The sequence below is a fragment of the Hippopotamus amphibius genome, chromosome 11 (genome assembly GCF_030028045.1).
Source record: "Hippopotamus amphibius kiboko isolate mHipAmp2 chromosome 11, mHipAmp2.hap2, whole genome shotgun sequence".
Classification (NCBI taxonomy): domain Eukaryota; kingdom Metazoa; phylum Chordata; class Mammalia; order Artiodactyla; family Hippopotamidae; genus Hippopotamus; species Hippopotamus amphibius.
The window spans coordinates 101,424,957-101,449,673 of record NC_080196.1 but is presented as its reverse complement, the minus strand read 5'-3'; the positions used below and the strand labels follow the sequence as shown (position 1 = coordinate 101,449,673).

General features: G+C 36.3%; 1 protein-coding gene and 1 long non-coding RNA gene across 5 annotated transcripts in view; one reads left to right on the top strand and one right to left on the bottom strand.

Moving 5' to 3' along the window:
* The window catches only part of PIGN (phosphatidylinositol glycan anchor biosynthesis class N), a 106,687-nt gene that overhangs the window by 43,121 nt on the left and 38,849 nt on the right, over positions 1–24,717 (top strand). For all 4 annotated transcript variants that reach the window (XM_057699927.1, XM_057699925.1, XM_057699929.1 and 1 more), the window contains 7 exons: positions 3,450–3,589; positions 5,777–5,876; positions 5,978–6,070; positions 7,175–7,266; positions 10,638–10,746; positions 12,811–12,919; positions 24,086–24,188. In XM_057699927.1, coding sequence (XP_057555910.1) covers positions 3,450–3,589; positions 5,777–5,876; positions 5,978–6,070; positions 7,175–7,266; positions 10,638–10,746; positions 12,811–12,919; positions 24,086–24,188 — 746 coding nt within the window. The remainder of the gene's footprint in view (positions 1–3,449; positions 3,590–5,776; positions 5,877–5,977; positions 6,071–7,174; positions 7,267–10,637; positions 10,747–12,810; positions 12,920–24,085; positions 24,189–24,717) is intronic.
* LOC130831633 (uncharacterized) lies at positions 10,091–23,045 on the bottom strand. The gene is made up of 3 exons (XR_009048085.1): positions 22,780–23,045; positions 14,289–14,347; positions 10,091–10,406 (listed from the first exon to the last, which is right to left on the bottom strand). It is a non-coding gene; the product is annotated as an uncharacterized LOC130831633 (long non-coding RNA).

Genomic DNA, 24,717 nt, shown 5'->3' with positions numbered 1-24,717 from the left:
AGAGGCAGAGTTGGGAAAATGTATTTTTATACTGGGATAATAAGTAATATTTATTAAACTGCACTATTCCTAGACTGTCCTAGGTATTGTACATGTGTTATTAAGTTAAGCTTAATACTGCCCTAAATTTAGTGGTTATGATTCTTATAATATGGTTGGGGGAATTTAGGCTCAAAGAGGTAAATGTTTTCTTCAAGGACACCAGTGTGTCCTTGAACTTTAATACTTCCTGATACTTAAATTCATGCTCTTTCTCCAACATGCTGCCTTCAAAACAAATAGTTCAGACTGGGAGGAATTTGAGAGATTTATTCAAGGGCCTAATAAGAGATAATACTGGTAATTAGATCAGGCAGAAGTAATCAAAGGCCTTAAATATGAGACTATAGAGTTTAGACTTTATTTAATGAAGAGTTGGTATAACAGTTAGAGTTAAACCAGAGAAACAGACCAGTAGGATCTCTATATGGAGAAATTTAGTGTAAGGAATTGGCTTATGTGACTGTGGGGGTTAGTTAGGCAGGTCCTAAGTTCATAGGCCATCAGGAAGGGCAGGCTGGAACTTGCAGGCAGGCACTGAAGCTTCACTCCACAGGTACAGTTTCTTCTTCAGGGAGCCCTCTGTTTTGCTCTTAAAGCCTTTTGTGAATCAGACTCCCTTAAAGTCAACTGATTATGGACTTTAATCACATCTACAAGATATTTTCATAGCCAACACCTAGATTAGCATTTGACTGAAGAACTAACTAACTAACTAACTAACTAACTATAGCCTAGCCAAGTTGACACATAAAACTGACCATTACAGTTGAGGTCATTAAAAGTATTTTGAACCCTTTGGTTCTGTTTCCAAAAACATTCTGATTCTTCTTCAGTGAGAGTTTATAATCTGGTGAAGTGACAGCATCTAAACAGTTTTGGAGGGAGAATAAATTGCCAGAAGTCTGTAGCATTGACCGAAGGGAGGCGTGGAGAGGAATTAGGGAGTAACATGATTGCAACTGTGCACACATTAGAACGTGAAAACGTGAAGCTTGCAGTTGGGGTGTAGGGAGGCTTCAGAGAGGTAGTTATTGCCAAAGTCAAATCTTAGAGGGTGAGTCTGATAGCCCAATAGAAAAAAGGAAAAAAATGTGCAGGGAGAGCATGTGCTGAATGAGGAGTGAGTTAGCATGGCTTCTTTGAAGGGCTGCAAGTCACTGCTATGGCTAGACTACAGAAGGCCTGGAGGGAGTGAGAGATCCGCTCATACCAAATACTACCCTCCACTGCCAGATGAGGAAGCAGAGCTCGAGGCAAGCTAAACGGTTTAGTCAAATTGACAGCAAATAGAACAGCAGAACTGGAATTAAATTTAGATGTGACTCTAAAGTTTACGTCACTTCTTCATGACAGTGTCCCCCAGATTATACAGGTTTATCACTAATTTGTCACTATTACCTACAAGTCTGCAGGAACATTCTCTTTAAAGGTAATTTGCCACAGCTCCTCCTAATTGAACTCTGTATTTAACTTCTATTTACTCTTCTCCTTTGCTTTTGCTAGTTCAGACATCTTTTGCTTTAGAGCTGAGTATACTTATTTTGCCACACACTTTCCTCCTCCTCTCATTACTTAGGGAAGTCTCAAAACGTTAACTCCTTAAACCAAGTCCCAGGACTCCGTCTCCACCTGTGTGGTTTAAACTCCTTGTAGGCCAGTACCCAGTGCAGAGCATGGAGTAGACTGTGCGACTTAATTATCGTTTGTTGGATGGAGGAATGATCACAGTGCGCACAGCATGGTTCATTATCAACAGATGTTTTTTGGAGGGTCTGAGAAGGCAGGGAATTAATTCCTGATGAGGTCGAAAATGTCCTCCATTCCTGTTATTTAAAATCCTTTCAGTTGTTACTTTAGCTGAACTGAATTCTTTTTGATTTGGTTTCCTAGATGTTTATTTGTAATGTCTTTTACTTTATGTGTCAAAGGATAGGATAATTATATGATATTATACTGACTCTAGAAAATCCCTTGAATGTCTTTTTAGGTACTTGTTTAAACTTATTTTCTTATTATTTTACTATTCTCAGAGAGATGTGAAACTAGTCTCAATTCCTGCAGTGAATACCTGCCTCAGGTACCCTCAGCTTTAGAGACTCTACCTGTCCATGCCTGTTTGCACCTTCTTCTTCCATGCCCTTGCTATGGGACCTCCATTTCCAGTGCTAATCACTGATAGGTTTCTGTAGTGACTTCTGGGACTAATGCAATGAAGTAGAGGAGGAGGGAAGAAAAATAAAAGTGATAATAGTAGCCATTATCTCTTAAGCGGTAGTAATATTCTGGACATTTTGTTAAGATCTTTTTGTAATCTCATTTAAGCATTACTAGCCTTGACAAATAGGTATAGAGTTATTATTCCCATTTTATAGATGGGGTGAAATTAAGCCTCAGAATCCAAGTTTTGCACTTTTCTCACAGTCGTACAGTGAGCAAGTAACAGCCAGGATTTGCATTCTGATCTGTGTAGCTCCAAACATTTAATCACAATGCTGTTTCACCTTCCTTTTTACAACTCTGCCCTAGCTTATCCTTGCTGCTTTACTTCCCTTCTGGTGACATTGTAGGCCAGAAGGAGGAATTATAAAGGGGAAAAAACTCTTGCTTTCCCTCCCTAACCTTCCCTACTTCAGAAGGGAATTCTTAATTCTCACCTTATTTAGCTTGGGTAGCAAAGCAAGGGGGAAACAGAGAAAACAAGGCACAGAGGGAAGAGAGCACCATGTGACCCTTCCAGTCCTGTGTTTCTCTCCTGTGGTGCTCTTAGCATCACAGCTTTCCATAAGTGTGTTCCCGTCCCAGTCGCTGGGATTTCTGTCCCTGACCCTTGCATCATTACTGGCCCAGAGCTCCACTCCTGTGGAGGCCATCACTGGTCACTTACACTGAGGAGCTCCTTTCTCATTTGGCAGGTGGCTGGGAGAGAAGATATGACTGAATGACCCTACTGTGGTTGGGCAATAGAGAGAGAAGCGTGGGAGGCATGTCAAGTTGAAGTTCGAATAGATAGAAGCGTTGTTCCAAATGAAGATGAGGTCCCATGGTTTACTATAGATTAAATGGGCTTTTGTGGGCTAGTCAGTGAACTCAGTCAATATTTATAAAATTGTTACTAAGGAGAAATATGTTCAGAGTTCCAAACAAGTTATTTGCAACCCAACTTTAGGAGCATAGCCATTTTATACTGAGAATTACCTAATTGCAATAATTCCAGGCTATCCGGCTTTTTCTTCTATAATATGCTTCTCCAATGACAGACTTTTTTTAATTCAGTTTTTAGATTAATCATCTAGTTGTAGAATCACTGAAAGAAAGTAATATATTTTCTTCACTTTGTAAAATCTCTTTTAAAAACCTATCAATTAGCGTGGGTTTGGACTGTTTTCAATGTTTTGTTTAATTTTCAGAAACCAAGCCATCTCCTGTCATGTAGTTTTGTGGCTATTGGCGTTTTAGTAGCACTTTTCCTGCTAATTCAAGCCTGTCCCTGGACTTACTACATATATTGTTTGTTGCCATTGCCAATATGGTATGCGGTTCTAAGAGAGTAAGTAACACATCTTGTGGTCTTATCTTTCACTTCACTGACAGATCTGTATTTAAAATGCATTAGATTTCTGTAGCATAAGTCATGAAAGATACTTATAATATCCTGAAATCTCCAAGCCCTCTCATTTCACTTGTAACAGCATAAATGTTGCATACACACACACACACACACACACACACACACACACACACAACCCCCACAAGGCATGCAGAATCTCAGTTCCCCAACCAGGAATTGAACCCAGGTCCTTGGCAGTGAAAGCGCAGAGTCCTAACCACTGGACCACCAGGGAATTCCCTAAACATCCTTTTTATTTTGCTTGTCCCTTTTGAGTTCATCTTTATTGCCCTGAGGTAGCATTGGCCTCATTCCCTTCTTTGTGTATTTTTTATAAGAAAAATCTGGAGTAAAAAGTAAATAATTAGTATGGATTGTACTATATATATCAGGAGTGACTTAAGTTTTGAACTTGTCTCATCATCTCAGTTTCCAGTGTGTCTTCATGTTTCACAAAGCAATTTGCTTCATACATTTTTGCCCCACCTTTCCCAGCTGTCTCGTAAACCTAAATGAATGAAAGTTTGTAATTAAACCCAATCTAGTAATGTGTACATACAGGGATTAGGGGAGATTATTCACGTATGCTGTGGATCTACCTTTAAGTGCTTCCTCACAAGTTGGACTTGAAATGGATTCTTATCATCCTAGAAAACATCAGAGTTAGAGCTCTCATGTGAGTTTCAAGCACTTGAAAAGAAAGCCACTAAAGTGTTGGACAGGTTCACATTCACAGGCAGCAAGGGTGGTGTTGCAGACCATGTTGATTTCTATATTTGCACCAGCAATCTAGAATTTAAACTCAGTCGTGGGCATCCTTTGAGCAAACCAGACCCTGAAAGCAGACCAGGGAATGACAGCCCAGAGTAAGGGTATTGTCAAGGTCGGTGAGCATGTCTGCAATGACACTGTGCTTTCTTTTCTAATTTCTGTTACCTCCAGCTTTGACCACCTCTTCATAATATGAACAAAACACCAGATTATTACTTCTCCATTTGAAAGGAATAGGGTTACTGGATGTACATATTTAAATCGGATTTTTTTCTAATGTCATTTGCTCTGGTTTAAAAATTTTTAGAATGAAAGGTTTTATCCAAAATTCCCTCCTGAATTATTAAATGTTCTATTTATGAAGAACACATATATTTAAATTTTAAGGGATTAAAATTTAAGTGTAATTTTGAAAATATGCTGTTTTCTCTTTATCTTTTTGATAGATTATAAAGAAAATATAGAAAAAAATCTAAATGATTTTCTTCTAGAAAAAATCTAAATGATTTTACAAAATCATCACTGTCTGAAAAAAAAGAAGCATTGTCCTTCTGACTGGTGTTAGCTTTTCTTTCCTACATGGTACCTTAATCGTTTTGATGACATTATGTAACCATTGTTTTCAATCAGAAAAAGGTTATAAACCAAATGATACTGACCTTTTATAATTGCCTATTTAATAATGTACCACAAATGCTAAAAAATTTTTCCAGTGATGAAATGTAAAAAGTTCTCAACTATGTAATACATTTTTAATGGTTATGAATTCACATTTAATTACAATTAGTGTACATTTAGTGACATCTTAAATTGAGTTTGGAAAAGATTATTTCGCCCAGTGAAAAAGTGCAATTAAGATTTTCTCTACTAAAAAAATAAAAAAGATTTTCTCTACCTAGATTAAGAAAACCTACCTTTATTTTAAGACAGTTGAGATTTCACTATAAAATTAACTTTAGTGAATTTTAAAAATACTCTATTTTTATTCATTTGGGTTCATTGTATTTTATTTCTGATGTTACATATGTGATTGTATGTGCCCGTGTTTAAGATAAAATGAGACTAATTTATTGTCATTAATGTTTATAAAAACCAAGCAAATTATTGTCATCAGTATCAGTTTAATTCAGAAGTTACGTTTTTCCTAAAATCTTCTAGGTTTCAAAAAAAGACTTAGGTAAGTAAAGCCATTGAAACAAATCTGTTAGAGATATCCTAGTTTTTGAAAAATCTATGAATTGAAAATTCCCTGATTTCTATGCACAAAATTTTTATTTTTTTACTATATGAGAACTAATTTTTTTACATTCAATATAGGTTATAAATAATCTTTTTATAAACAATCTTGTTAAACAGATTTCCAGTTATTCAAGGCTTTGTCACGTTACTGTTCACCTTCCCTCCGAGTCGTTTTGTTGGATACCTGTTACTCTTTATCCTGGGAGTTGAAATATTAGTAAGTAATTTACCACGTTACCTTTTCAGGTCTCTTTCATACACATGTAACTCCTTTGAAATGACCTCATTTTCCCTTTCTTCTTTGGATTGCATTACTAGGTTCTCAGTTTTTTCCACCGCTATATGCTTACAGCTGGACTTATTGCGTTTGCGGGTTGGCCATTTATCACTCCGCTGTGGACTCGAGCAAAGGTATAGGTACTCACTTTGACACTGGGCAGATTCATAGCTACTTTGTCTTGATATGTGTTTAACTCAGGTAATTTGTTCATTTTTTTTAAGGAAAGGGTAGAATGTGTCCTTAAAAATCCTGATCCTTTTGACAGGAGGACTGAGATTGACTTTAAAGTTTCAGTGATTAATGTAGACTTTCATATCAAAGTGAACTGGTCTTATGGTGATTGAAATACTCGAGAAGCAGAGCTGATTTGTCCTGCTCTGAAGTGCTTCCTAGATTCCTTTAGCCTCAAATATCCCACAGAGGAACTGTCCAGAGCAGTGTGGTGGCCTAAGGGGCTACAGTCTGGGCTCAAGTCAGAAGAGTCACCTTCCTCCTAGTGTGGAGCCAGCTCAGTTTTTCTCTGGAGAAGTATTTATTCATGTTAGATTATTTTAAAATATAATTACTCCTGATTTTCTACCTTTAACTAGGTAAGTAATTACAATATGCTTCTACAAAGCATACTCTCATGTTTCCACTTTGATACTTTTTGGTGGAGGTAGCAGTAAGATAGAAATATCTTCTTTCTACTCTATGAGAACCTACAAAATTTTCCAATTTAATGGGATTATTGATAATTTTTTGTCTTAATCTAATTACAAAAGTATTTTTACTTACTTCCCTCCTGGGCTCAATCATTTGATTATTATTACAGGCCAGCTTTCTTAATGATGTCTTCAGTATATGGTAGAACATACATTGCGTGAAGAAGTGTTTGCTTTGAAATAGCAGACCCAAGTCTAAATCCTGGTTGTTTCGTTTACTAGTAATAGATCTGGTGCTACTTACAGTTTGACATTTCTGAGCTCAGTTTCCTCATCTGAAATACAGTGAATAATATAGCTTACCTGTTGAGGTTATTGTGAGAATTAAATGAGATAATACCTATATCATATCTACTATAGTGCCTACTACATAATAAATCTTTCCCAAACAGTAACTATATTACTTTTTAAAGTAAACAGGTATAAGGTTTTGAATTTTCCTTTTAGTTTCACAACCATATAGTCTGTGAAACAATGAAGACAGTTTTTTGTACCATAATTGTCTAAAGATAACTTTTTTCTTCATTTTAGAGCACCTCACTGAGTTGGATTTTCTTCTGTTTGCTCCTGGCAGTGTTCCCACTTATGCCTGTTTTAGGACGAAAGCCAGATATCTTTCTAGTGTATGTACAATATTTTAACTTATTTTGTTTTTAATGCAATTGTTTTTTTCAATCACACTATGAAATATGAAGCAAATCTTGGCCATGAGTTTAAAATCACGTGAACGAACTAGAAGTTAAAATACTGATATCAAACCAATAGTCATAATTTTGGCCAAGGCTCTGAGAGGCATTAAAACTCCCTGAAGATGCTTCTGGACCTTCATAAAAAATGAAATTGTGCCAGTGATAACTTAAAATGCCAACAATTTAAAAAAAGTCTGGAAGCTTTTGTGTGTTTTGTATATTGGGGAATCAGTAAAAGGTTTCACATGAAAAAATGTTCTGTTGCTCAAATTGAAAGATCTAAAAGCCACTGGTGATTGATGTAATCTCTATCTTTGCCTTTGATCATGTCCACATTTTAAATGGCTTAGAAAAATGAAATTCTCTTCTATTTTAATCTGAATGTAAAGATCTCCACGGGAGAAAACTCTGTGTACCTTGACAGCTTTCTCATGTTTAATCACTTAAGCAGTTAGAAAATTCTGTATACCTCACCTGAATTCTCTGTGCTGTGTATATTTATTTCTCCTCAATATATACCAAACAGATCTTTAAAATAATTGGTTACCTTTGTTTTTAACTTCACTTTTAAGTTGTTATCATATGATCTACTGGCTGTATGTGTATGTGTGTGTATGTGTGTGCTTGTCAAGCTAAATAATCATTATTTCATTTGACATTTCCTCTCTTATTTTCTAATCATGTAATCATCTTTGTTATTTTCTTTCGAACTCTGTATAAGCAAACTTTTTGGCATTCTAACCCAATCTTTAATAGATGAGGGTATATCTTTTGAAGGAACATTAACTCAGTATTTTTTAAAAGTATGTATTAATTTTGAAGTATCTATAAATTATACACATTTTTTCTTATTTCTGTGAGAATAACAATATAGAATTGATCAGAAATTATTCCAGGAAGTCAATTTATTAGCAGAACTCAGAAAACTGTATTGAATCCTAAGACTGTTTTATCTAAGCCATACTTTATTAGTTACTAAGTAGAAACATTTTGCAACCGTCGTAAACTGTAAACAGTATGTACAAAGATGAATTCAAACATTGTGATTTATTTTTTTGCTTCCCACTGCTCTGTGAGCTCTTCTCTTGTCTCTATAAAGCTGCTTTCCCTCCTTTCATTGGTCTCTACCCGTCTGTCCTGCTCAAGCAGTGTTGACATAGTTGAACAGGACTTATGCTAAAAGGAAAAGAAATTATATAAATGGTCTTCATAGAAATTTGCCACTTTACCTATTCTAGTAAAGATAATTCAGGAAGCAAACGTGTTAAATCACGACGTTTTGTATTTTTAAAAACTTGTAGTTTGTATTTTTAAAAATTGTGTTATTTCCTTCTTAATTTAAATTCCTCAGGGATTCCGTTTTCTCAGTAGCTATATTTGCAACTTCTTTATTTTGACTCCTGGTTTATGGAGAAATTTCTGCTCTCCATTTGACCTCACACCTCATCTGCCTTCTTTAAAAAATTACAAAGATAGATGTGTGAAACATTTAAGGATAAATTAAAAGAAAGAGCAAAAATGTATATAACATAGCTATAATATTCCTGTTACTCCATTTTTCTAAAGTAAAAACATATTTGCCATTGAATTGAAATACCAGATTATTTTTTTTAAAGGGTACTGGGGAGAAAAAGCAAAAGCAAACAAAGAATCTTAATCATACATGGATGTTTTTCATAAATTTTAATTAAGTTTTCCCTCATGATTCTTAAAGAGAGTATTAGAAGAATCAAAATGAAAGCAAAAGCAAACAAGCATTTTCCTGGGAATTCCTGCTTTGCGTTCTCCACGACCTTGCCTTTTGCTTGTTCTCATTTCTCTTAAACCAACTCCTTTTCACATAGTTCTCTTATATTACTGGGTACCAGATTCTGTCCCTCAACATAATTTCAATCATTCTATGTTACTTGGATGTTTAGGAGGTGAGAAATAGAACTCCGTAGTGATAGTACCCTGTTTCTTTGATGTTAGTCTCCTTCGACTTCAGAAACCATACTGTGCCTGGCATTCTTGAAAAAGTATAATTTGTTGTTTCATTACTGTACCTATGCCTCACCCACATGCTACTTTTATGGCCCCTCTTCCACCCTTTCTTTAGCCAGAAACAGCTGTGAAAAGCACCAAGGTCAATAATAGAAAGAAACCATTTGTGGATTATAAGTGTAGATTTCCCTTTTTCTAATAAGTGCTCATGGTCAGAAAATATATGGTGTAGATACTGATATGTTTGTTTAGCTATCTTTTATATTGTTTTCTGTAAACTTCTCCAAGTCAAGTGGAGAATTATGGTAGTTAGTATGCATAAAAGTTAAAAAAATCAAATTATAGAAGTGAAAATCATGAGAAATGGTACTGACGAACCTAATGGCAGGGCAGGGATGGAGATGCAGATGTAGAGAATGGACTTGTGAACATGGCAGGGGGAAGGGCAGGGTGGGATGAATTGAGAGAGTAGCATTGACACATATACACTACCACGTGTAAAATAGGTAGCTAGTGGGAAACTGCGGTATAGCACAGGGAGATCAGCTCAGTGCTTTGTGATGACCTAGAGGGGTAGGATGGGGATGGTGGGAGGGAGGCTTGTGAGGGAGGGAATATAGGTATACACATAGCTGATTCACTTTGTTGTACAGCAGAAACTAATACAACATTGTAAAGTAATTATAATCCAATAAAGATACATTTAAAAAAAAGAAAGTTACTAAAATAAGTAATTTTTTTTAATTTATTTATTTATTTTATTTATTTATTGGCTACATTGGGTCTTCGTTGCTGCACACGGGCTTTCTCTAGTTGCTGCGAGTCGGGGCTACTCTTCATTGTGGTGCGCAGGCTCCTCATTGTAGTGGTCTCTTTTGTTGTGGAGCACGGGCTCTAGGCGCATGGGCCTCAATAGCTGTGGCACATGGACTCAGTAGCCGTGGCTCATGGGCTCCAGAGCACAGGCTCAATAGTTGTGGCACACGGGCCTAGTTGCTCCATGGCATGTGGAATCTTCCCTGGGCAGGGCTCGAACCCATGTCCCCTGCATTGGCAGGCGAACTCTTCACCACTGCGCCACCTAGGAAGTCCTAAAATAAGTAATTTTAAAAAAAATTGAGAAGTTGCAAATAACCCCATCCCCACAGTATCTTTATTCTAAGATTTTTATTCTTTTTACACCTGTGTATTCATTTTTCTACTTTATCTTGATTCAGCCAGATGACTGAGAGGTTCTACATTAGAGTAAAATGTCTAATATTTTCATATGATATATATTCTGTAAATGTCTTAAGAAAATTTGAAATTGTGTTTTAAAACAGAGTGGGTGCAGGCTTGCTGGTTCTTCTGCTGTCCCTGTTTGTTGTAATATCTGTCATAAAAAGAAAAGATAGTTTTGTAAATGAAGAGCTGGTGTTACATCTATTACAGGTCAGTTATAGATTTTCAACACTATGTTGTATTAATGATATACTAAAATGTGTCACATGATTGTATTTAATTGTCTTGTTCTTAAGATGCCATCATGTTTTTATTACTCCATACCTGGCAGCTGAGAAGAAAGTTTTCTGTTTAATATATCACATGGAAACATATTCTCTAAAAGGTATGCAATAGCAAAAGGTTCAACAGGAGGCCCCCTGCAAAATGCTTAGAGAGCAGAGATTAAGGAGATGTAAGAGTTATTGACCAAAACATTGAACTGAAAAGGGCTTCCTCTGGTCTGAGATTCTGTGTTGTCCTAATTTGGGTCAGGAAAAAAGTAAATTTTTGAAGTGAAAGCAGCCACTGAGTATGTTTATATGAAGATTAGCCAGTTTAAGACTTCAGATGACATGCTCGGAAAAATAAACTTCACCTTGGTTGGTGGCTTTGGAGTGGTGAAAAGAACTTTGAACTTGACGTTTCAAAATTGAGTCAGTTCCCAGTTACGCTTTGTACTAGTTGTGTGATTTTCAGTAATAGAACTTCAGTGTGTTTGTTTTTAATCTGTAAAGTGGAGATAATATCCACTAGGGTTGTAAGAGATTATGTGATGTCATATTCTGTAAAATGACAGCTTTTTTGTACATAAGAGTGGAAGCCACTTTTTTCCCTTTAAAACAATAAACAATAAACCACATCCAGAACACTGATGAGAAGAAACTCGAGTCTTCTCAAAAAATTTACGCAGAACAAAGCTGGGATAATAGTATTTCCAAGAACACTCAAAAATTAAAATATACAGCACTTAAAAGATGTTAACTCATTCTTGGAGAACAACAGAGAACATATAGAAAGACAAGTATTTTTGTCAAAGATCCTATCAAGCCATTGGCACATATCTTTTCATTTTAAATGGTTCACTGACTGGCTTTACACTAAACCATAGTAGCGTTGACAAAATTCACCTGTAATAATGAGTACTTTGACAGAAGTGAGTGTTTCTGAATCTCACTTTGTAGGAACAAAGAATACCATGTTAAAAGTCTTATAGAAATACCCCTAAATAGAAAGTAATTCCTTCTTACATTAACCTTATTAATTTGCATTCATTCCTCTATTGTGTACCATATATGTGTTTTTTGATTCTGAGATTTTTGTCTTTTCATATTTTAATGTATCTGAAATGAGAATGTGTCTTACAATTGAGATGATCCTGGGATTGTGTCATAGATTTATTGACAGTATTTTTTCCTTCTTAATTCACTGAAAATATGAGTAAATTAAACATGTCTCTAAGGATTTGGTGATCAGGTTGCTAATCTGATCTTTAAGAGAGTTTACTTTGTTCACAGCCATAGTTTAGCTCATTTCTTAAACTGGCTATTAATCTGCTAATTCAGGGGTCAGCAAACATTTTTCTAAAGAGCTAAATCATACTATTTTAGGCTTGTGGGCCGTATGGAGTCTGTTGTCAATGTTCAACTCTACCATTGTAGGGCATAGGGAGCTATAGGCAACACGTCAATGAATGGGAGTGACTGCGCCAATAGAACAATATTTCTAAAAGCAGGCACCAGCCTACAAGCCACAGTTTACCAACTCTACACTAGTTTGTATAAATTCCCTAAAGAATATTGTACTCCTTGTATTCCCAGTACCTGTGAATACTCGGGCCACAGATATGTATTAAATGAATAAATAGATACAACTGAGAGTTAGGGCCAGAGGTGGGAGACACCCAGGTATACACACCAGGCCATATATATTCTACCCTCTGCATTTCCATGATTTAAGAAAACTTCAAGATTAATAACAATTATTTCTAAGTAGAAGCAGTGTGATAATGTATGCCAAAATACTCCTGAAAGTGTAAAACGCCTCATTCATGCTTGTAAAGGAGGGCCTTTGCTTAGTACAAGAATTCTGACTCGATCTTGGCCACAAGAAGGTGAGCTGGTCCAATTTCAGTAGCATTTTGGCCAGATTCCAGTTGTTCAAGCACTTTTCTAAGTATTTTTTCTAATATACAAATTAGTCATTCACCACCTTCTCTGCTGTGTTTGTTTTCAGATGCTAAGCATGGTGCTTTCCATGTGTGTTGGGTATGGCACCCATAATAGTCTACTCAAGAAGCAAGGACTGCCTCTTATTAATCAGATTGTTAGCTGGACAATATTGGGTAAGAGGTCAATCAAACCAAATGAGGTGACTTTCCATCAAGTTACATCTTAAAATTATCTGTTTATATCTGTACTGCTGCTATTGAAACAAATAATTTTGTTGCGGGAAAATAATAATAACCAGCTATTATTTCTATCTCTTGCTGGAATTTGACAAAGAAAATTAGAACTTTTGTGAGCATTCATGTGTTATTAAGAATTGCTTGATAGAATATTTATGACTTGATAATAAGGCTGTATGTTTATTCACACCTGATTAAAAAGTGATTCTGGAAGAGAAAAGGGTTTTGTGAAGAGATTCCTGTGCTGAAATTTCATGTCAATTCATAAATTCTCAGTTCTTACACAGGGACTAGGAAGCAATTAAATTTTATCTGTAAGTCCCTTGCTGAAAATAACATTGATTAGTCACCTCCCAACACATTAAATATTTTATAAAGCCAGTTATATATTTTAAAACGTATTCCTCTATAATTCTCTTAAGAATGTGCATGTGGAGCAAACATGTCACTTAAGAACTTAGCCTTTTCCTTCCAACTGGAAGACAGGAGCAAACTTAAAGTCCAGGTTTTTCATTAAAAAAAAAGAGACAGTTTGTAATGCCTATGAATGACGTGATGTGCAATTTGACATTTATTTATTCATTTGTAAATGATTTTTGTTCATCATTAAAAAAAAAATCTCTGGATGGAACTTTACGTTAAAAAGACGATTAAAGGATAGGAGTATTTTTCCTTGGATTGCTCTTAAAATCCAAGCATAGGCTTAAAAATACAACAGGAAACAGACATGTATCTTCTAAAGTTTTGATTTGCTCATTTTCCAAGCACCTTGGTCATTGAGTAAGTGGAAGTTATTCTTGGACAGTGTGTTCTTGTATATGTAACCTTATTTTCACTATGTAAACTTTCATTATGGGTATTATGTAGGCCTTCCCTTTTAAATTATCTTGATTACTAAAGTTACTATTTACATTCATTCTGCATGACAATAGCAGAAAGTGCTCTTTCATTAAAAAAAAAAAAAAAGGTGTTTAGTTTGTGCTGTGTTCTGTTCCCTGAGAATGATAAATATGGAACAAGTCCCTGCCCTCCTGGAGCTTATATTCTGCAGGGCTGGGTGGTGGGGCTGATATTCTACTGAGGTAACTGTACGTAATGGTCTCTCATATGACATGTTAGTTTTCAAATCCACAGAAAAATAAAAAATATGAATGGCAACGATAACGTTAAAGGGAAGTCTTTTTATGTTACTGCATAACTTCACAAATATGCAGTGTATACAACACACACCAGCGTGTAAACAATATATGGCAGCTGATAAATAGGAGATCAGGTATGAAGAAGGAGCAGCCCAGCTGTCACTTACCATGTAACCTCATTTCTTTCCCATGCAGCCTGGTTCAACTCCTTAGTTTTCTTCCCCACCTAGGGATAAACCACAATGAAGAAGAGAAGCAAAGAAAACAGAATTTGTGTTTGTATCATTGTATCTCATTTTTAAACATCTAAAACTTCTAAAAAGGTTCAAAAAATAGAAATTTACCAGAATCACAGAAAGTCATCCTCCACTTCATGCTCTTGTCCATCTGTGATTATAAGTGTATGTATGTATAAAAATTTTTAAACACCATATTCAATATTTTTATCTATTCTACATCCTTATATTAATTTCTCAGTTGACCTAATAATGTCCTTTATGGCATTTTCCCTTTCTTTGTCTTTTACGACATTGACATTTTTGAAGAATATAGCCAGTTAACTCTGGGAAAACTTATATTTTACCCATGAGTAACGCTGAGACATTCCAACCAAGAACAAAGGATGGTTTTTCACTTGTTCAAGTTTACCTTTGTGACTCTAAAAGTAGTCTTTATAGCTTTCTTCATGTAAGCTTGGAATATTTCTTGTTAAATATTTTCCTAAGTATTTTGTATTTTTTGTTGCCATTATAAATGGATTTTTCTCATTGATTTTATCTTCTGATTTTTTTTTCTGAGTCTAAGTTGCTGTTGATTTTTGCATGTTAATTTTATTTCCTACTTCTTTACTGAATTTTCATTTCTTGAGTTGAGTTTATCATTGACTCTTAGGATTTTCCAAGTATAACATCAAGTAATTTACAAACATGTATATATCCTTCTTCCTGTTCTTATTCCTCTGTTTTCTTTCATTTACTTGGATTGGCTAATACCTCCAGAACAATGTTAAATAGTAGAGAGAGTTGACCTCCTTGATTTTTTTCCTGATCTTAGTAGGAGTGTCTCTGGAGTCCCCCCATTTAAGACAGATGGGGCATATATATTTATCATGTTAAAGAAAGTATGTGCTCTCCCTGTTTTATTTAGAGTTTTTATCAAGAATGGATGTTGAATTTTGTCAAAGACTTTTTCAACCTCTGTGGAGATAACTATGTTTTTTTTTCCCTAGACCTATTAATATGGTGAATATTATTACTAGATTTCCAGTATTGAACCATTCTTGCATTTCTGATATAAACTCCTAAGACACATTTGATTATAATGTATTATTTTCTTAATGTGGTGTTGGAGTTCATTTGCTAATATTTTTCCATCAGTATTCATAAATGATATTAGTCTTTAATTTTCTTTTTTGTTCTAAATTTGTCAGGCTTAGGTATCAATATTATATTTGCTTTATAGAAAGAATTGTTTCTCTTCAATTTCTATACTCTGAAACAATTTATGTAGTGCTGGGACTATGTGTTCTGTAAAATCCTGAAAGAATTCCCCTGTGAAACTATCCAAATTGAGTCCTTTTTTGTTGGGTAATCCCCTGATAACTTTGTATTTCTTCTATGAAGTTGGTTTGTTTAAGATTTGTATCTCTACTGCAGTTAGTTTGGAAAGCTATGTTTGCTTAAGGAATTTTCTGTTTCTTCTAGATTTTCAAATTTATTCTTATAGAGGAATGAAAAGCAATCTCATGATTTTTAAACATTCCTTCTGTATCATTAGTCATTTCCCTCATTATTTATTTTGTGTATTTGCACTTTCCTCCTTTTCTTTGATTAACTTAGCTAGTGGTTTGTCCTTTTTGTTTATTTTCTCAAAGAACCTGTGTTTTTTTTTTTTTTGCATGTAAATGGTTTATTTAGGGGACTATCTTGGGATGCAATGTAGGTGGTGGGGAGGTAAAACAGGGAAGGGAAGATAAGCGACAGGGTGTGTATTACTGAGCAGTGGAAACTGGGACTGAATCCCACAGTGCCAGGCTGAGAAACAGTGGACAACCGTTCTCAAACTACTTATGGTGAAGGATTAGGGTTTTTTTCCTTCTTTTTAATCTCCAATGGACCAATACTTCTTCTCCCTGATACTTGGCATTCTTCTAGACCTCTACATGCCTAGTCCTTGGCACCAGAGGGACAACGGCCAACTTAGAGACAGGTGGTATCATCTTCTGCAGTGCCAATTCCCACAGGGGTGAGGCCAGGCTAAACTCTCATCTGCCCGCTAAGATCACGCAGCCTTGGTCAGTGCCATCTGGTTCTCTCTCCATACTTCCTTATCCCTGAAACCAGCTCCCCCTCGGATGCAGACAGATTCTTCTCCTCTTTTCTTGAAGAGTAATTTTCCCACTCAATTCAGCTTCTACCCCAAAGGGCTTCTTGAGATGGTTCCACACGCATACAGTCCATTCCGGAAATTCCCCTGAGGTATCCTGGATGTTATTCTTATTTCTCTCTTGTGGGTGAAATTTGGCCTGTGGTTCTGCTGTGTTTTCCAAATCAGTGACTTTTGGTCTTTCCTAGCCAACCATGTGAGGAAATTCAAGAACCTGTGTTTTGACTTACTAATTTGATCTACTGTTTTTCTGTTCACTACCTTGTTAATTTTTGTTTTATTTTTAATTTCTAGTTTTATTACATTGTCTGAGTGTATTTTTTGTATTATTTTTACTTTATGGAACCTACTGATATTTTCTTTGTGCACTAATATATATGATCAACGTTAGCATCCCATAGGTTTTAGGATGTTGTGTTTCCATTTTCATTCGTTGAAATATGTTTTTATTTCCCTTTTTATTTCTTTTTTGATCCATTAACTGTTCAGGAGTATGTTGTTTAATTTCCACACATGTGTAGATTTTTCAGCTTTCTTTTGTTGTAACTTCTAGTTTTATACCATTATAATCAGTAAAGATACTTGTTATGATTTAAGTCTTGTTAAATTTGTGAATGTTCTGTGAACAGAATGTATTCTGCTGCTACTGATTGGAATGTTATATAAATTTTTGTTAGATCCATTTGGTCTAATATATGGTTCAAGTCTAATGTTTCCTTGTTGATTTTCTCTCTGGACGATCTATCCCTTTCTGAAAGTGGAATATTGAAGTCTCCTATTATATTTGTATTCTTGTCTATTTCTCCCTTCAGATCTGTTAGTATTTGCTTAATATATTTAGGTGCTCTGATGTTGGGTTCATATATATTTACAGTTGTTATATCTTCCTGGTCAGTTGACCCTTTTATCATTATCTAATGACCTTCTTTGTCTGTCGTTACCATTTTTTGGCTTAAAGTCTATTTTGTTTGATATAGCTATAGCTACCCTTCACTTTCTTTTGGTTTCTACTTGTATAGAATATCTTTTCCATTCCTTCACTTTGAACCTATGTGTGTCCTTAAATCTGAAGTGAGTCTCTTCTAGGCTGGACATATATTTTAAACAAGACATTTCCTCTTTGGGATTAGGAGAGCCTCAGTACTAGAAGATGCCTACCATGTGGTACAAGGCATGAGATAGTTGGCTCATAGGTAGATCAGCAGTATCTCCAGAGATCTCTTCCAGGCACTAATTCATTGTAGTCTAGCTGCAATGAACATTTTGCTAATGTGCTGGGATCCCTAAATGGGTTATATATTATAAAGCTGGTTCTAAGTTATATCACTCAGAATGGGGATTTCCCTCTTAGCACCTTTATCCCTGTTATCAATACTTTAGACAAAATTCAAACAAATATAGAAAATAGTTTTATAAAACAGGTCTCATTTGAACTGGCTTTTTATTTTTATTTTTTTTTAATTTTAATTTTTTATTTTTTTATTTTTTGGGGGGTACACCAGGTTCAATCATCTGTTTTTATACACATATCCTCGTATTCCCTTCCTTCCTTGACTCCCCCCCCTCGAGTCCCCGCCACCCTCCCTGCCCCAGTCCTCTAAGGCATCTTCCATCCTCGAGTTGGACTCCCTTTGTTATACAACAGCTTCCCACTGACTCTTTTACAGTTGGTAGTATATATATGTCTGTGCTACTCTCTCGCTTCGTCTCAGTTTCCCCTTCACCCCCCACCCCCTCCCATACCTCGAGTTCTCCAGTCCATTCTCTGTATCTGCATCCTTATTCTTGTCACTGAGTTCATCAGTACCATTTTTAGATTCCATATATGTGAGTTAGCATACAATATTTGTCCTTCTCTTTCTGACTTACTTCACTATGTATGACAGATTGTAGTTCTATCCACCTCATTACATATAGCTCCATCTCATCCCTTTTTATAGCTGAGTAATATTCCATTGTATATATATGCCACATCTTCTGTATCCATTCATTTGTTGATGGGCATTTCGGTTGCTTCCATGTCCTGGCTATTGTAAAGAGTGCTGCAATAAACATTATGGTACAAGTTTCTTTTGGGATTATGGTTTTCTTTGCGTATATGCCCAGGAGTGGGATTACTGGATCATATGGTAGTTCTATTTGTAGCTTTTTAAGGAACCTCCAAATTGTTTTCCATAGTGGCTGTACCAACTTACAGTCCCACCAACAGTGCAGGAGAGTTCCCTTTTCTCCACACCCTCTCCAACATTTGTGGTTTCCAGACTTTGTGATGATGGCCATTCTGATTGGTGTGAGGTGATACCTCATTGTGGCTTTGACTTGCATTTCTCTGATGATGAGTGATGTGGAGCATCTTTTCATGTGTTTGTTGGCCATCTGTATGTCTTCTTTGGAGAAATGTCTATTTAGGTCTTCTGCCCATTTGTGGATTGGGTTATTTGCTTTTTCGGTATTAAGCTTCATGAGCTGCTTGTATATTTTGGAGGTTAATCCTTTGTCCGTTGTTTCATAGGCAATTATTTTTTCCCATTCTGAGGGTTGCCTTTTAGTCTTATTTATGGTTTCTTTTGCTGTGCAAAAGCTTTTAAGTTTCATGAGGTCCCATTCGTTTATTCTTGATTTTATTTCCATGATTCTAGGAGGTGGGTCAAAAAGGATGTTGCTTTGGTGGATGTCATAGAGTGTTCTGCCTATGTTTTCCTCTAGGAGTTTTATAGTGTCTGGCCTTACATGTAGGTCTTTAATCCATTTGGAGTTTATTTTTGTGTATGGTGTTAGGAAGTGTTCTCATTTCATTCTTTTACATGTTGCTGTCCAATTTTCCCAGCACCACTTATTGAAGAGGCTGTCTTTTTTCCATTGTATACTCGTGCCTCCTTTGTCAAAGATAAGGTGCCCATATGTGTTTGGGCTTACTTCTGAGTTCTCTATTCTATTCCATTGATCGTCCTTTCTATTTTTGTGCCAGTACCATACTGTCTTGATCACGATGGCCTTGTAGTATAGTTTGAAGTCAGGAAGCTTGATTCCACCAACTCCATTTTTCCTTCTCAAGATTGCTTTGGCTATTCAGGGTCTTCTGCGTTTCCATACAAATCGTAAGATTTCTTGCTCTAGTTCTGTGAAAAATGCCATTGGTAATTTGATCAGGATTGCATTGAATCTGTAAATTGCTTTGGGTAGTACAGACATTTTCACGATGTTGATTCTTCCAATCCAGGAACATGGTATGTCCCTCCATCTGTTTGTGTCGTCTTTGATTTCTTTCATCAACGTCTTAAAGTTTTCTGCATACAGATCTTTTGCCTCCTTAGGCAGGTTTATTCCTAGGTATTTTATTCTTTTGGTTGCAATGGTGAATGGGAGAGTTTCCTTCATTTCTCTTTCTGCTCTTCCGTTGTTAGTGTATAGGAATGCAAGAGATTTCTGTGATTAATTTTGTATCCTGCTACTTTACTAAACTCATCAATGAGTGCTAGCAGTTTTCTGGTAGAGTCTTTAGGGTTTTCTATATATAATAGCATGTCATCTGCAAAGAGTGACAATTTTACTTCTTCTTTTCCAATTTGGATTCCTTTTATTTCTTTTTCTTCTCTGATTGCTGTGGCTAAAACTTCCAAAACTATGTTGAATAATAGTGGTGAGAGTGGACACCCTTTTCTTGTTCCTGTTCTTAGAGGGAATTCTTCCAGTTTTTCCCCATTGAGAACGATGTTGGCTTTTGGTTTCTCATATATGGCTTTTATTATGTTGAGGTAATTTCCTTCTATGCCCATTTTCTGGAGAGCTTTTATCATAAATGGATGTTGAACTTTGTCAAAAGCTTTTTCTGCATCTATTGAAATGATCATATGGTTTTTATCCTTCAAGTTGTTGATATGATGTATCACGTTGATTGATTTGCGTATGTTGAAGAATCCTTGCATCCCAGGGATAAACCCCACTTGATCATGGTGTATGTCTCTTGCTGCTTTTAATATTTTTTCTTCGTGTTTAATTGTCGTTAGTTTGATTAATATGTGTCTTGGTGTATTTCTCCTTGGGTTTATTCTGTATGGGACTCTCTGTGCTTCTTGGACTTGGTTCATTATTTCCTTTCCCATGTTGGGAAGTTTTCCACTGTAACCTCTTCAAATATTTTCTCATACCCTTTCTTGTTTTCTTCTTCTTCTGGGATGCCTATAATTCGAATGTTGGTACGATTAAGGTTATCACTGAGGTCTCTGAGACAGTCTTCTATTCTTTTTATTCTTTTTTCTTTTTCCTGCTCTGTGGCAGTTATTTCCCCCATTCTATCTTCCGACTCACTTATTCGTTCTTCTGCCTCAGTCATTCTGCTGGTTATAGCATCTAGAGTATTTTTAATTTCAGTTATTTTGTTATCCATTGCTGTTTGTTTTTCTGAGTTCTTATGAACTGTTTCTTGTACTTTCTCTATTTTGTTATCGAGATTTTGTATCATTTTTACTATCATTACTCTAAATTCTTTTTCAGGCATTTTTCCTATTTCCTCTTCATTTATTTGGTCTTGTGGGTTTTTTTCCTGCTCCTTTGCCTGCATGGTGTTTCTTTGTTTCCTCATGGTTGTCCAAACTTTTGGGGTTGCTTGTCCTGGCGATAGAGGTGTTTATAGAAGACTGTCCAAGCCTCAGACTAATGTCCAAGTATTGGATTAAACGAATATTAAGTCTAGGAAACACATACATGTATAAGACACACAATTACTGAATCCGTTAGGACAATAAGGCTCTAGAAAGAGCTGACAGAACCCCAGTGTGCTATCAGATATTCAAAGAGAAACCCAGCAGAAATTGACAACTGAAACAGAACAAATCAGAGATAAAAGCAAAAGCAAACAAACAACAAATAACACCCTACACATACAAACATCAATCCAGGGAGATTTTGTAAGCTAGGATCAAATATAGAAAAGAGCTGGCGTACCACCAGAGAGAATGGAGATTCTCAGAATGTAATTAGACAACTGTACTAAGAACTAAGATAAAGACAAAAGCCTAATATTAAATACCAAGGCAGTGCGTCATCTGGAGAATAGAGCAAGGAGTCTGAGCAGACCAATAGTGTTGCTTATAAGTATGTTAAGATAAAATAAACTTAAAAAGGCTGGAAGAAAGGGGACCAGAAGAGCGTAATGTGGTTGGAAATATGCAAATAAAAAGAAAGGAATAGAAATGTATAAAAGATAGGAATGAAAGGAAAGTATGAGAGATATTTTGTCCGTACTACTAAAAACTTAGGTAGATATAGAAGTATATAAAAAGGCAAAAAAAAAAAAAAAAAAGAATAAAAAATATCATTAAAAAATTATGTTATAAAACTTGTAGATCCCTTAGAGCTAAGATCCTATTTAATAAATCAAAAAAAAAAAAAAAAGAGAGAGAGAGAAAGAAAAAAAAAAAAAATCCAGAACTGATCCCAGAATGGACCAGTTCAATAGGTATTGATACTACTATTTCTGTTTCCTTAGCGTCTCAGCTGTAAGTGTCCTTCTCCTTGCCTTGGGTTTTTTTTGCGTTATTCTGTGACCAGCAGAGGTTCCTTTATTGTTCGTCTGTAAGCGTCGGTGTGTGGAGAGGGAGAGGGTACAATAGTGGCTCCTTCTCCTGGGAGGGAGTGAGCAGTGGCGCACTGTTGTTTCAGTCAGGCTTGGAGGTGCCTGTTGCAGAGGGCGCTGGTGGCTCAGGCGTACACAGAAAGTCTTAGAGTTGGGCCTCTCTCAGGGTTTTTTTCTTTTTGATGCTGGTTTTTTTTTTTTTTTTCTCTCGGCAGCCTCCCTGCTGCTGGCGTTGCAAGGGGTTTTAATCTAGCCCCGCCCGAGTGCCTGAGGGTGCTTGTTATCCCTGAGCGCCTTAGGTGGCCCGCAGGGCGTCTCTCCACTGCCTGTTGCAGAGGCACCGAAAGAGAGGGAGAGGCTACGCGCGGCTCCTCCCCCCCCCCCCCACCACCCGTGAGCCTGCAGCCTCCAGCCGCCATCATGGCCGGGCAGCTCTCAGGGACGGGCACTCCTCTCCGCGGACCTCCTCCCTCCTGTCCTCTCGGTTCGTCACCCTACCGGCAACAATGTTTCTCCCCCTGAACCAGCTCTCCGGTTCCCACGCTCCCGCTCCCGGACCCTCTGTTCAGCCGTGGATCGATGTCTCGGTCCGGGAACACTGAGCTGCGTTGCGGACCCTCCGTATGTTTCTCACTACCTCCCGTCTGCCACAGCTCCGCCGCTTCACCCTCTTTGAGCCCTCGTAAATGCCTCCCTACCGGCTATGTCGGGCTCCCCGCAGCCCTTTCTGGTGTCCGAGGCCGTCTGCTGGTGTTCAGCTGGTTCTCTGTGGGAATGACTGCGTCCTTCCGTGCATTCCCAATGCATCTGTGGAGAGGGACGCACTCCACGTCTCTCTACTTCGCCGCCATCTTTTCTCCTCCTGAACTGGCTTTTTAAATAAATATTAAAATACTATTTCTTTCCATTAAAATACATATCAGATGATGATAACATCAGAACTACATACCTGAAAAAAAATCAAAAGCTGTTCCTCTAAGATTACTATAAATATAACTTACATAATCTTAAACCTTGCAGTGACTCAACTTGGAATGAAATTGTCTTTACATTTAACTTGTTAGTAGATGTTGACTAGTAGTCATAGTAGCAGCTAACAGTTATTAAGCACTTACTGTATCTCAGGCACTATGCTCAAGGAGCATTTTATAGGTGAAATTGTATTTAAACCTCACAACAACTTTTTAAATATCATTTCTACTTGACAGATGGAAATACTACTTAGATGAATTAACAAACTTGCCCCATGGTTAAACAGTTATAATTCAGCCAGGATGCCCTTCCAAATTATCTGTCTTCATACTCTGGAGCATTTAACTCCATGCATGTTGCCATCCTAACCAGGAGGATTAGGAAATTATACACATTTTCTTTCCAAAATAAAGATTGGGGAGTTTATGTTTTGCTATCTGCCCCCCCCCCCCCAATTTATTTGCTTTTCTCCCACTGAAGTAGTTGCTTTCTTATCCTGAGAGGAACGATTACTTCACTTATTTGAATTACTCTTACTACAAATCTCATGTGTGGTGAAGTCCTTTTCTCCTGTCTCTGATTTTCTAACTGGCACACTATAATTCTCAATGCATACTTTGCAGTGGGAAAACTTGGAGGAGGAGGGGTTTAGGAATAATCAATTCCTGGAGAGTAAGTTGTCTTTGAACTCAATGTCTAATTAGGAGAAAAGTTTCCAAAACCCGAGTAATATTTTTTTTATTATTTACATTAGAAAATGACAAGTTATTCATTTAGAAGTTATTACAGTGAGCAAGGCTGAATATAAATTGGGAAAATCTGAACTAAATTGTGGTTAAATTGATGAAATGTAATTTTAATTAAAAATGTGAAGTTTCAAATTTCCTACAAAAATGAGTAGGGTAAATATAGCTTCATTTTAAATACCACACAAACAATAAATGCTGTAAATGATAATAGATTATTCAGTGCTTAAAACTCACACACCCTGTGTCCCTGGTACTAACACTACCCACATTTGTTTTATTGCAGCTTCTTCCTTCTTCGTGCCTCTGCTGAGTCCTCCGATTCTCTTCAATCGATTGTTTAGCATTTTTGTTTCCTTGATGTCGACCTACCTCCTTCTAAGCACAGGGTATGTACTGGTTTTAAATTTTAATTTTTAGTAGGAAATTTTAAATGATATATTGACATTTCTCTGAGTATTTAACCTCTGGAAATGAAAAATATGTGAATCTTGAGGAGTAAATTATAAGTATTTTTACTCTGTAGAAACTGTATATGACTTGATCTGTAATCTTCAGTTTTCTGTTTCTTATTATTTTCACAGTATTGCCTGTTGTCTTTGTGTTTCTGTTTATTTCCCGAAGTTACTTAAGTGTTACTTACCTACAGTGTTAGAAAGTTCTGATAGATTGTGGAGGAATTTTAAATCTCAAACAATGACTTAGAAGAATTTTAGTTTTTGTTGCATTCCTTTCATGCACTTTAAATTATGTTTCCATTTGTTCATTCTTCTTTGAGTGGAATATTTTCTTTTATTTTTACTCTTACATATGTCATAGTCCAAATATTCCCTTAGATTCAGAAACCTTTTAGAATATTTTCCCAAAAGTTAAAGAATCCATTTTCATCGAAGATTGAAATTTTCTTATGAAACAAAA